Source organism: Tursiops truncatus, chromosome 12 (genome assembly GCF_011762595.2).
Source record: "Tursiops truncatus isolate mTurTru1 chromosome 12, mTurTru1.mat.Y, whole genome shotgun sequence".
Classification (NCBI taxonomy): Eukaryota; Metazoa; Chordata; class Mammalia; order Artiodactyla; family Delphinidae; genus Tursiops; species Tursiops truncatus.
This window is the reverse complement of record NC_047045.1, coordinates 76231710-76243343: the sequence shown is the minus strand read 5'-3', so window position 1 is coordinate 76243343 and position 11634 is coordinate 76231710. Positions and strand designations below refer to the sequence as shown.

Here is an 11634-nt window from a genome sequence, read left to right as displayed (position 1 = left end):
TTAATACACATTCAAAGTGAAAAAAGATTTGAGTTAGTTGAAGCTTCTAAGTAGCAAAACCTATTTTTGTTCTATATTATTTGGAGAGTCAGCTCATTCTACTTTGCATTTGTATATAGAGAGCAAAGAAACGATGCAAGCTCATTTTATAAGAATTTATACTTAACCTCAACAATTCTGATTAGATGACTTAAGAATGACTTAACCTTGTCAAGGGTTCCCGTATTTTACCATTTTTTTACAAGAATAAGTAAGAAGATTTTGGGTATATTAGGTCTCTGTACAGTTACACCACCACTTAGTAAATCCTGCTCAAACCAGTTAGGTAGTGGGAGTTCCCAGATTGGACGTTCAGCCCTTGCATTCTCAGGCCTGTCTAGATTGTATTATTCCCTCATATACATTCCTCTGGTGGGCTATGAAAAGGTCTTTTGAAAAATGCAAAAGCATTATACCAGTAAACTTCAGTATTCCTGGCACTAATCCACTCTCAAGTTTGGGGGTGGAGGTTGGTGGTTTTGTGGGGACGGGGCTAGCGGAGGCGGGGCTCTGAAGGCTTTGCTGGGCTGTGATTAGTTGCAACACGGAACGGCTCAACCACCTTAAAAAGTAGCTGAGTAACAACGAATAAGTGAGAATGGGCATGAGACTCGGTGTGGAAGGAAGCCGTTTTAAAGCAGGTAAATTAAGTGGTAGATAAAGGGCAGGAAAGCAGACTGCTAAATCACTCCGTGGTTGCCTTCGAGTCTACCTGTCACGTCTTTGTTAATACGAACCTTAACCACCGTCGAAAAGAGAAACATGAGCAGGAAAATTGGAAGAGTAAACACACGTACACACTGATAACCATCCTACAATTCGCTCTTGGAGACGACAGACCAGGCTGGCAAGAGAGAAGACATCCGTGCTGTGACCTCAGCCCCTCTAGCGGACAGTAGGCTGCCCCCCGTTGCTGTACTTTAAATCCTCACTGAGAGGCTGGCAGACAAATCTCCGACGTCAGAAAATGTAGTGACAACCTATTGCTTTCTCCTTCCGGTCTAACACTCCGCCCCAGCTCGTTCAAGGAGGCGTGTCTGACCTTGCCTTTAGAGGAGGTGCCCGAGGTCTCTCGGACCCTCCCCTATCGCTTCCAGCTCTGCCCCTCAACTTCCGGCCTCCGCAAATAATACGGCGTTTAATAATAATTGGCCGGAAGTTCCCAACCAGGCTTCCGGGAGGCCCTTTTAAACCTGCGCGTGCGCCAGACGGGGCTTGGGTAGGTCTCGCCCCTATTGCCAAGCTGCACAGTGTCGCGAGACTTGCTCCGTCCGGAACTTCCGGCTCTTGTCCGCTTCGGACGTCCGGCTGTAGCTATGCGGTCAAGGTTTCTTCGGAGTGCTTTTCGGTGGGCCCGGCAGGCTGCTGGCCCGGCCCGCCGACACGTTAGCTGCGGTAGCCTTCCACTGGAAGAGCTATTCGCCCGCGGCGGACCCCTACGGACCTTCCTCGAGCGCCAGGTAGGGTCTGAAGTCCAGTTGCAGGTCAGGCGGCCTGAGCTGGTGGCAGTGGCCAAGCTTCTGAACGAGAAGGAACAGGAACTGCAGGAGACCGGGCACCTGCTACATGGTAAGGGCCGGGCCTAGGGGAGCGGAAGTCAGAGCAGATTCTTGACTCTTCATTTGCCCTTGCCACTAAGCCGCTGCTCAGATGTCCACACTCTCTCCGAGTCTGAAGTCTGCTCGGTTGCAACCCTTTTTGATTGCATCAGAGGTCAAGGCATCTGTATGTGAGTTCTGGTCCCATCCTCTCCTTGGGCTCCCTTGACAGTGCTCTGCGCCCTTTTACAAAACTTAAGTTGACCTTTACTGGTTGCGTATTTAATAGCAGGAGATTAGCTCGCCAGACAAATAAGGCACTAGTCCTGTTATGGGCTCGAGAGCAGTGTTTATAAGTGTGGTACAGGGACCACCCGCAAAAGTGACAGGAGAGGTTCGTGCTAAGTAAACCCAGACTCGGAATCTGAGACCTAGAAACATGCGGTTTTAACAGATTTCCCAAGTGATTCATGTCCATTCGAATCTGGATGGGGCCTATGTTTCTGCATTTGCACAAGCTTCTGGGGATGCTTAGTTGCTGGTCTGTGGCCCACACTTTGGAAAGGCTCTAGAGAGGGTCACAATCTATTGGGGGCAAGAAAGTTAATTATAATACAGATGATAAGTAAAAATATTTATCAATAAAGACCTAGGAGAGCAAGGAGAACTTGTTGGGAAAGACTTGTACAGGGATAAAGGCCCACCCTTAGATGATTTCATAATAATTTAACCTTTATTGATCCTTTGCCATATTCCAGGCTTTGCTTAGCTTCCTTTATCTAACAACTCATACAATTCACGTAATAAATTATGAAGTAGGTTCTATTAGCCTCATTCAACAGAAGAGGAACCTCAGACATAAAGATAAAATTACTCAGCTCGGGTGACACCGTTTGTAAGGAATGGAGCTTGGATAGGACTGACCCCAAATCTCATGCTCTTAATCACTGAACTCTGTGTTAACCAAGAAAGGGGAGGTTGGAACCATTTTGTAAGGGGGCTCAAGTACTAACCTACAAAGTTTGATTTCATCCTGTTGGCAGAAGCCAGCCAGCAGAAGCTTTCAGATTGGGAGTGAATGATAGGAATAGCTTTCTTGCTTAGGAATCTTGATTCATGGCAGTTTGGAAGCAGCCTGGAATAGGACTGAAGATGCCATGGAAAATGGGAGACTAATGCAATTGTATAGTTAAGACATAGTATCCTTTGGGAAAAAATTAAATTGGTTTCATTCCTTAAGCCAAGCTTAAAGTCCAAGTAGCAGCCACAAAGCCTTAATATTAAAAAATACATTTTTATATTGATTACATGTTGAAATTGGTAGTGTTTTGGGTATACTGCATTAAATAAAATGTAGTATTTAAATTAGATTACTTCTACACTTTAGTTCCAATCTCCTTAGCCTTACCAGAACACTGCATTTCAGAGCTGAAAGGCCCCTTAGAGATCATCCAGCTCAGATCTTTCATTTTATTCTTGAGATTACTGAGACTCAGAAGTTAGGTGTGTTGCCCTAAGAGAACCTTGGTGGTTGAACTAGGGCTAGAATTCATTTTTCCTTTTTCTAATTAAGCACATTTTACATTTCACCAAATTCTTGCCAAAATAATTCCCTGCCATTCCACCAACACTCCCTATATTCACCTATCTCAGTTTTGCTGTTTTCATTCTCTCTCCTTAATTCTTTCCTTTTTCTGCCCATCCCCAAAACAAAAAATCTTTCGGCATGCTGTTATTTTAGTATTTAATCACTTAATGTTTTAGGTTATTTTTTGTGAGTTTTTCTCCCCTAGAATAATATAAAGAAAGTAAAATGATCTAAAATCCTGCCTTGAGGGCAGGTCTTAACATATTATCCCCAGCTCCCAGCATATTGGCTGTTAATACATGAATAAACATTCCAGCTGATAGAGTTTGTTCTTTCAACAGAAACAGAAAATTGTAATAGCTAAGAAAATTTCCGCCTGTCTCCTTTCTATAGGCTGCATGTGGTCCATAGGATAGAGGAATGAGGAGGTATATTTTGTACAGTAAAAATGAAAACTGAAAGATGAAATAAGAATTAGGTAAAGCCTGAGAGAGAAGACTGCTTCATGTAAATATTCTGTCAGTATTAGGCTGGGTCTAAATGTTTATTTAGGTGGACACTTTTATATTAATGAAGCATTTACTAGTAAGACAAATAACTTCCTACTTTTTAACTCAGTTTTGGTCTAACTGGTGGTACCTTCTCTTCCCCTTCCGGCCTTTCTAACTAGCTCAGTGTATTCATTTGTTATTGTAGAGTCTGAGTTGGAAAACTAAAAGCATATTTGTTAATATGAATGTTTTGGGGAGGCAGAATTATAGCAAAGCTTTGTAGCTTCTTTATATTTTTCTATAGAGATTCTTTTTATTTTGAACATATACTTCTGTCATCAGGAAAAACTTAAAAAAAATTTTTTTTAACTACATGCTTTTGAAAACTAATGCATAATATGCTTTAAATTAATAACAGTTATTAAAAGGACAGGATAATTATTATTTTTCCCTTAAGCTACAATAACAATAAAACTATTACCTTGAATTCTGTTAGCAATTTAATACTAATTAAGGAAAACTTAACCTGCTGCCTTTTTTTCTTAGATGAAAATGAAGACTTAAGGAAACTTGCAGAGAGTGAAATAACTTCATGTCAGAAAGAAATAGCTCAATTGAAGCATCAGGTATGGTATTTGTGCAAGGAATAAAGCATCCGTGCATGCTATTACTTCTAATGTATTTTATTAGAAGTTTATAAAAGCAAGTCAAGAACTAAGCAGCTTGCTAGTATTTATAATTATAAACTGGTTTTTAAAGAAGGAAAAAGCATACTCCCCATGGCCCTGTTTTTTTATCATACTAAAAGGATTGTATTGATAGAACTCTGAAAGAAAGATGACTGTCACACTAATAGGATTTGCCAGAAAGGCAGTGAAATGTTGGTAGTATATTTTCCATCTTTTGTTTTTTGAAGAGAGGTGAGGATGGGGATGGACGATGAGAAGAAGAGGTTATGGAGCGATGGTAGGAGGAAGCAGGAACATTTCTTTATCTTTGTGTCTCTGACACTATTACAGTGCCAGCCTAGAATAGGCCCTTAGAATTTTTAAAATGGAATTGCATTGCTTTGGCTTTATATCTAGGAGAACTGCAGAATATATGGAGTTAGACGAAGGATCATGAAATTAGATCCACCTTTCATTAATTCTGTAAAGCATAGCTTAAAGGTTTACAGCAGATATATCTGGAAATATAAGTGAAAGAACATGATAAGGTGAGGAAGGATCCTGGAAAGGAGGTGCTTAATTTAGAGATTCCCTTTATCCAAGTGTAGAACTTACCAAAAATTAATGTCCCCACCACCAGTCTAGAAAATTTCCACTATAGAGTGAAAGGTTTCATGTAGCTTGCCTTCTACCCATTTTCTAAATTTTTTGTGACGTAGAAGGACATACGTATTAATGGTTTCTGTTCATTGGCTAGTAATTAACAGATGTAAACTCTATCATGTTAGTTTAAGATTTGAGTGGTCACATTCTATTGGCACAGGCCAGAGAGATGGAAAAGTAGGAAAGCAAGTATAGCTCCTGACCAACACAAAGTGATACTTCAGAACTCGGGTAGCCTTGGGTTCAAATTCTGGCTCTTCCGCTTTCTAGCTGTAGGATACTGGGCAACTAGAGTTAAACTTCGTTTTCACTTCTTAAGGTGGAGCTGTTAATAGAACCGGCCCGGATGTTTTAAGAATTAAAGTACGTAGAGTGCTTAGCAGAGTGCCTGTCAATATTAAAGAACCAATACATGTTGGCAGCTTTTTTTCTTAATTCACCTCATCTAAGAAGTCTTTTTTCTGTATCTCCTTAATAAGTACATACTGCAGTGTGAAACAGAGAATTGTAATGAAAGGAAGACTGATTTAGGCACGAGGGTCTGAGTTCTTGTGCCTGTTTGGGCAGTAACTAACGCGTGGCTCTTTAACGAGTCATCTCACTTCTATTCTCATTTTCTTTTACTTGTAAAATGAGGGAATTGGACCAGATCTTCTCTAAAGGCCTCTCCAGTTCCAAAATGGCAAGTTTCTCTTCCATGTTGAAGAAGCTTCGAAAAAAATGCAAATGCAATTTGAGTGTTTTTTTCCTGCCATACTAGGCTATAAATTTCCAGGGACAGAGCTAGAATCTTTTTGTATGCTGTACACAATATAGTGTACTACTCACAGCAAGCACTGAATTATTAACTGAGTAGAGAACAGATATGTATACATGAACACCTGAAAATAGAAACACCTGTAAGTGTCAAATGAACATATATAGCATTTATAATGTAGTTATAACATTAATATTTTTGGAAATTATGCATTATATGGTTCTAATTGGCAAGATAACTGAACAGTAATCAGCAATATTAAATTATTTGCTTAGGGAAACTTTAAATTAAATATTTAAAATCCTACATCTAATCATTGAGGGTTTTTTTTAAGTCTTAATTATAGGAGGGGTGATATTTTTGTATTTGCAGATTATCTTACTTTTGGTTCCCTCAGAAGAAACGGATGAAAGTGATTTGATCCTGGAGGTAACTGCAGGAGTTGGGGGTCAGGAGGCAATGTTGTTTACCTCAGAGATATTTGATATGTATCAGCAGTATGCTGCATTTAAAGGATGGCATTTTGAAACCCTGGAATATTTTCCAAGTGAAATAGGTCAGTAAACTGTTTTGAAAAAGTATAGATTTAATTTATCTATCTACATATATTTTAGGAAAGGGTTAGAAAGTTCATGACTAGGCTTTATAATTTATAAGGATGCTTAAGTAGTTTTATGCTTATCATTTACTTAATAATTTTGAATGCAAATATATCAAGTTTGAAATGGCCTATAAAACATTAGTCATTCAGTACTAACCACTGAATGACTAATAGTCTTTTAAAAGTGGTCCTTTAGAGGTGTTACTGAACAGTTAACACCATAAATGCTTTATGTTTAATAATTATATGAAATAAAGATATTAAGTGAATATCATAGACTTGTTAAAGGTTTTCAGTATGTTTTATAATCAATATGCTTATTATGTAGCTCTTTTAAATATATTTCAAGATGGTAGAAGTGATGGTCAGTTGTTATAAGTGGTAGGAAAAATAAAATAATTCCCTTTTCCCAATGTTTTCAAGGTGGCCTTAGACATGCATCTGCCAGCATTGGGGGTTCAGAAGCCTACAAGCACATGAAATTTGAAGGAGGAGTGCACAGAGTACAGAGAGTGCCCAAGACAGAGAAGCAAGGCCGCATCCACACCAGCACCATGACTGTGGCGATCTTACCCCAACCCACTGAGGTGAGGCACCACAGGCCCCTCTCCTTGGAATCCTGGGACCAGCACAGTGCCTCCCCCAGAGTAACACTCACTTTACTGAATTGAGTGTCTCTTTTGCATCATGTATGTTGAGTTGTTTTTACAAATACATTCTCACAGTCCAAAAAGTATGATTTTAACAGTAAATGGTAAGAATTAAGGATATATAAGTGATCTAATCTTACATTGCCTATTTATTATTTTTTCTCCACCACTAAGCTTCAAGTAGCTATTTTGAGACCATGTACAGGAGAAACGATATTAAATAGAGCTCGAGAGTGATTACCTTTATAAAGACTTTTGCTTTGTGTGACTTGTTCCCAGAACATTAACAGCGAGAATCCTGTTTTGACAAAGGATAACTATTACTTAACAAAATTGCTGCTTTATAACCCAATCGTATTAAAATAGAAATATATTGCTACAGTGTTCATAATGAGTATACTTTATTTTCACAGATAAATTCTCAGACTGTATAATATTTTTAAGGTAGCTTAGTTGGGAAGTTCTATTTTGCTTATATCCCTTCTGCTGAAAAGTGATAGGAAATATATGACTTGTTTTTCAGAATGGAGTATGAATGATTTGAGAAGGAAGTTTGAGTGTTTCTCTCTAATAGGGTTAATGGAGTTCCTTTCTTCATGTCTAAGTTTTATGTGAAGCCTAGATGAGCAACAGAACAGTTAAGGGAGAGAGTGAAAGGGGATAGATGGGAGGAGCCACGCCTAGATATAGTCACTTTGGCTTAAGCATCTTGGAGATGTAAGGAGTTTTCAGAAAAAGATGGAGACTGAAGACTGAGGTCCATATGTCATCTCATTTCATTCTTCCAGCAACGGTAAGAAGGAGCCACCCAGGGAGACATGGAGGGCCTGTGAATGATAGGATTCCTGCTCCTGGGGTTGAGGACATCTCACAGACTGGGCTGTAATGGTTCATGAAAGAGCTTTTTAAATACAGTGCTTTGGATGGTGACTCGCAGGACAGGGCATTATCCTGATGTCAGACCCCAGTGTATTTATGAATTGAGTCTACACCCTTGACTTCTTGGCCTTTAACATTTCCGTTTGTCTCTCCTCTGCCTCTAAATATGTTTAAATCCTCCTTTATTTAAAATTAAACAAAATAAAACCTTCCTATAGTTCTTAAGCTCGTGTCATTTTTTTTCCCCTTCTGCTAAAGTCAAATCATTTAGCTATTATATTCACATTTCTATTACTCACATTTCTGAGTTCTGCTCTTGGTAAAAAGAGGGTAATTACAGAGAAGTCCAGTTTTTGAGGATGAGGGAGGGTTTGTTTTTCTTTTACCTTATGTTTTGATAATGTGCTCTTCCAATAAGAAAAGTTTAAAAAATGGTGTCCTTCCAACTACTTTCTGTTCCTAAAATTAAACCTTCTAAATCTTATATAAATTCTATACATGACATGTATTTATATTTATAAATAGATAGTTCTTCCCTTTGAACAGATCATACATGTAATTTTTTTAAATCCCAACTTTTCTCTTACATATAGATTAATCTGGTGATTAATCCTAAAGATTTGAGGATTGATACTAAGCGAGCCAGCGGAGCTGGGGGGCAGCACGTAAATACCACAGACAGTGCTGTCCGGATAGTTCATCTCCCGACAGGTATGTACTTATTTCTTCAACATAAAACAATGAAGAAAGAAATCGAATTTTGAATTACTTGATTAATTTTCCACTGACACAGGTCGTCAGTTATCAGAGGAATACAGTTGTTATTTAATACTTGATTTATCTTGAATCCTTAGCTGAAACTCTGCAGGATAATTACAAAGCCAGAAAGAGGGAGGGATCTAAGCCCAGGTAATTTCCATGTTAGTGACTATATCATTAATTTAAAAAAATCCTCACAATGACGTAATATCATGGGTTCTTCTTTATCAAAAAATGGTCTAAATCACTAGTTCTTACCCTTTTTTGGAGGGAGGAGGAGATGGATTCCTTTGAGAAAATGAAAGCTTGGACCTGCTACCCAGAAAAACATGCTTATATGCAAAGTTTTGCAGGTAATTTCAGGGGCTTCTTTCCATTAAGTCCATCTGCAGACATCTAGGGGTTCTGTCTTAATTCTGGACAGTAAGGCAATGGAGCTATAACTCAATATTCCTTAAGACTTCAAAATACTATTAGTGTACAATACACTATTATTAAACGTGTTTTTACTGTTGATTTACATGTGAGAAAGAGCATATGGTTAACAGACCTCCGTTGTCTAGAAAGAATACAAGAGCCGCCGACTGTAAATGATCTCAGTCATAATTCCTGTTGACTGAGAGTGGCTGATGGGAGTGCTGGGCTCATTTTCTTCTTTTTTAATATGAGGAAATCCTCACGTTAAACTTGAAGATGATGTCTTATGTAATACATATTATATAAACAGGAATAGGAAAAAAAGTGGATGGAAAGACTCAAAAATATTAATAGTGACTAACTCTGGTAATAAGATTAACTTTTATAATTCAGTTTGTATAATGAGTAGTTATTACTTTAAAAAAAAATTATGGTGACTAGCTGAAAGTACCAGAAAATAATCCATTTTAAATGACTAATGCTTATTGTTTAGTATGTATGCCTTCAATATGGAAATACTTTGAGCTATAACTCAAATTTTCAGTTTTCCGATAACTGTAAAAGTTACTTGTTAAGTTTACAGTCTTCCTTTTTTATATTAGAGTCCTATTTTTTCCCTTTATAAAGGAAGAAGAAAAAGAATGAGAAGAAAAAGGAGTATTCCTTGATAATAAATGAAGATTTCTCTATTAAAACTCTTTAATTCTCATAACACTATTCAGGTGTTGTTTCCGAATGCCAACAAGAGAGATCTCAACTGAAAAATAGAGAGATGGCTATGAAAAAGTTACGTGCAAAACTATACAGCCTGCGTGTAGAAGAAGAAACAAGTAAACGATACAATGCTAGAAAGATTCAGGTAAAACTGAAATCTTACAAATGCTTCTAAAGGATAAAAATATTTTTAGATAAACAAGGTTTTGTATGTGTTAAAATCATTTCAATGTATGTGTCGAAATTAGAGTATAATTCAAGTAGCTCAACCAAGGGCTGTACTTGTTTTATAGCAATCTTACACCTCTGCCCTGTTTTTTATATTCAGAGGTGTCTTTCTCATTCACCAAAGTTATTTTAAAAAGGTATATGGAATTCCCATTCATTTTGAATCCTTTGAAAATTATGGAAGAAAGTTGCAAAGCAAACTGAACTTACTTCCTGTTTGACATTTGACTTTATGTTAACTCCTTAGTATAACTTTGTCATCACTGATGACAACCAGATTAGTTCGCAGAGGTTATATGTGTTCAGCTATAGCATCTGAATATCAGCTGTGTGCCAGGCTGTGTGTGTGCACCGTCACTGTGCAGTAGGTATTGTCTGTATTTTACAAACGGGGAAAACTATAGAGTTGAAGTAAATTACCTGAAGTCTTAAAGTATTAAATGGCAGAGAGAGGATTCAAAATTCAAGTACTAATCTGTCTGACTTTAAAGCCTATATTCTTTTCTCTCTATCAAGTTCCCATGTTACTTGAGGATTCAGAATGTTTAAAACTTGCTTCTTAACATTGTTGTAAATTATAAACCAAGAGCTTAATCTCCAGGTAAGTTAAATTTGTAGGTTTAGTTGCCCTGAATTTAACTGTATTTCATGTCTCTTTTCTTTTAATATATAGATTGGCACTAAAGGAAGGTCAGAGAAAATAAGAACATACAATTTTCCACAGAACCGGGTCACAGATCACAGAATAAACCAGTCACTTCATGATCTTGAAGCTTTTATGCAAGGAGAGGACCTACTGGATGAACTTGTACAGTCATTGAAGGATTATGCTAATTATGAATCTTTGGTAGAAATTATTTCCAACAAAGTTTAAGTTGACTTGTTATTAAAGACTTGTATAGCTTATGAAAATTCTATTATAGCAAGTCACATTGTGTACATACCAGTATTCTCTTGAAACACAGGAGTTAACACAATTGGGAGTAACATGTTTTTAATACATAGGTAATTTATATGAATCGTCTCTCAATTTATCAGTAAAAAGTATTACAATATAGTCATGACTCTGGTTGTACATTTTGAACTCTTACAAGAAAGGAAAACAGTCCTTTGTTTTATGTAAAATATTTAACGAATGATCAGAAATTTGGTTTAACTCTTAAGGAAAACTTCAAACATAAAACAGTAGAAATATGACAGTAATTATTGTTATTAGTCAAGGTTCTAGTCAGGAGACAGAAACCATACCTTTAATTTGAACAGGGATAATTTTGATATAAAAAATTAACCAACGATGGGATTAGCTATTAGGAGATAAAAGGTTACTACTCTAGGACTGAGAGAGAATACCCAAGGAAAGAATACCCTTGGAAAGGGCTTCCCTTCCCTCCAGGTAGAGAGTCAGGCCTGTTGGGAGAGTAACGCTGACTAGAAGCCTAGGCACCCTGTGGCCCAGCCAACTTGACACATAAAATTAACCATCAGTGTCCCAAGAGCACCCCTGGCAGCTGTGCATAGAGACAGAAACAAAAGAAGCCCCTTCCTCGTGCACTGTCTGTCCACCTACCCTACTGACAAAGCTTAACATGGTACCAGCCGGCAAAGGAGAAATGTTTATAGGTCCAGCTCCAATATCACAAAG

General features: G+C 37.7%; 1 protein-coding gene across 3 annotated transcripts; it reads left to right on the top strand.

Moving 5' to 3' along the window:
- The first annotated feature begins 1299 nt into the window (after nt 1-1299).
- MTRF1L (mitochondrial translation release factor 1 like) lies at nt 1300-10907 on the top strand. Of its 3 annotated transcripts, none has more exons than XM_019951709.3 (7): nt 1306-1608; nt 4203-4282; nt 6117-6300; nt 6769-6932; nt 8468-8585; nt 9773-9909; nt 10666-10907. In XM_019951709.3, exons 1-7 carry the CDS (start codon nt 1356-1358, stop codon nt 10864-10866), a joined length of 1137 nt encoding a protein of 378 aa, XP_019807268.1. In that variant the 5' UTR covers nt 1306-1355; the 3' UTR covers nt 10867-10907. The 3 variants fall into 3 exon arrangements, with proteins under 3 accessions (XP_019807269.1, XP_019807268.1, XP_033723748.1); XM_033867857.2 differs by having other exon boundaries at nt 1467-1499; XM_019951710.3 differs by lacking the exon at nt 10666-10907 and having other exon boundaries at nt 1300-1608; nt 9678-9906.
- Nucleotides 10908-11634: the final 727 nt, after the last annotated feature.

Bases quoted from the DNA above. Each gene is read 5' to 3' on its own strand.
- MTRF1L (XM_019951709.3), top strand. From the start codon at position 1,356: ATGCGGTCAAGGTTTCTTCGGAGTGCTTTTCGGTGGGCCCGGCAGGCT. The intron at 6,933-8,467 runs GTGAGGCACCAC...TCTTACATATAG, and splicing joins TCTTACCCCAACCCACTGAG to ATTAATCTGGTGATTAATCC. The intron at 9,910-10,665 runs GTAAAACTGAAA...TTTAATATATAG, and splicing joins ACAATGCTAGAAAGATTCAG to ATTGGCACTAAAGGAAGGTC.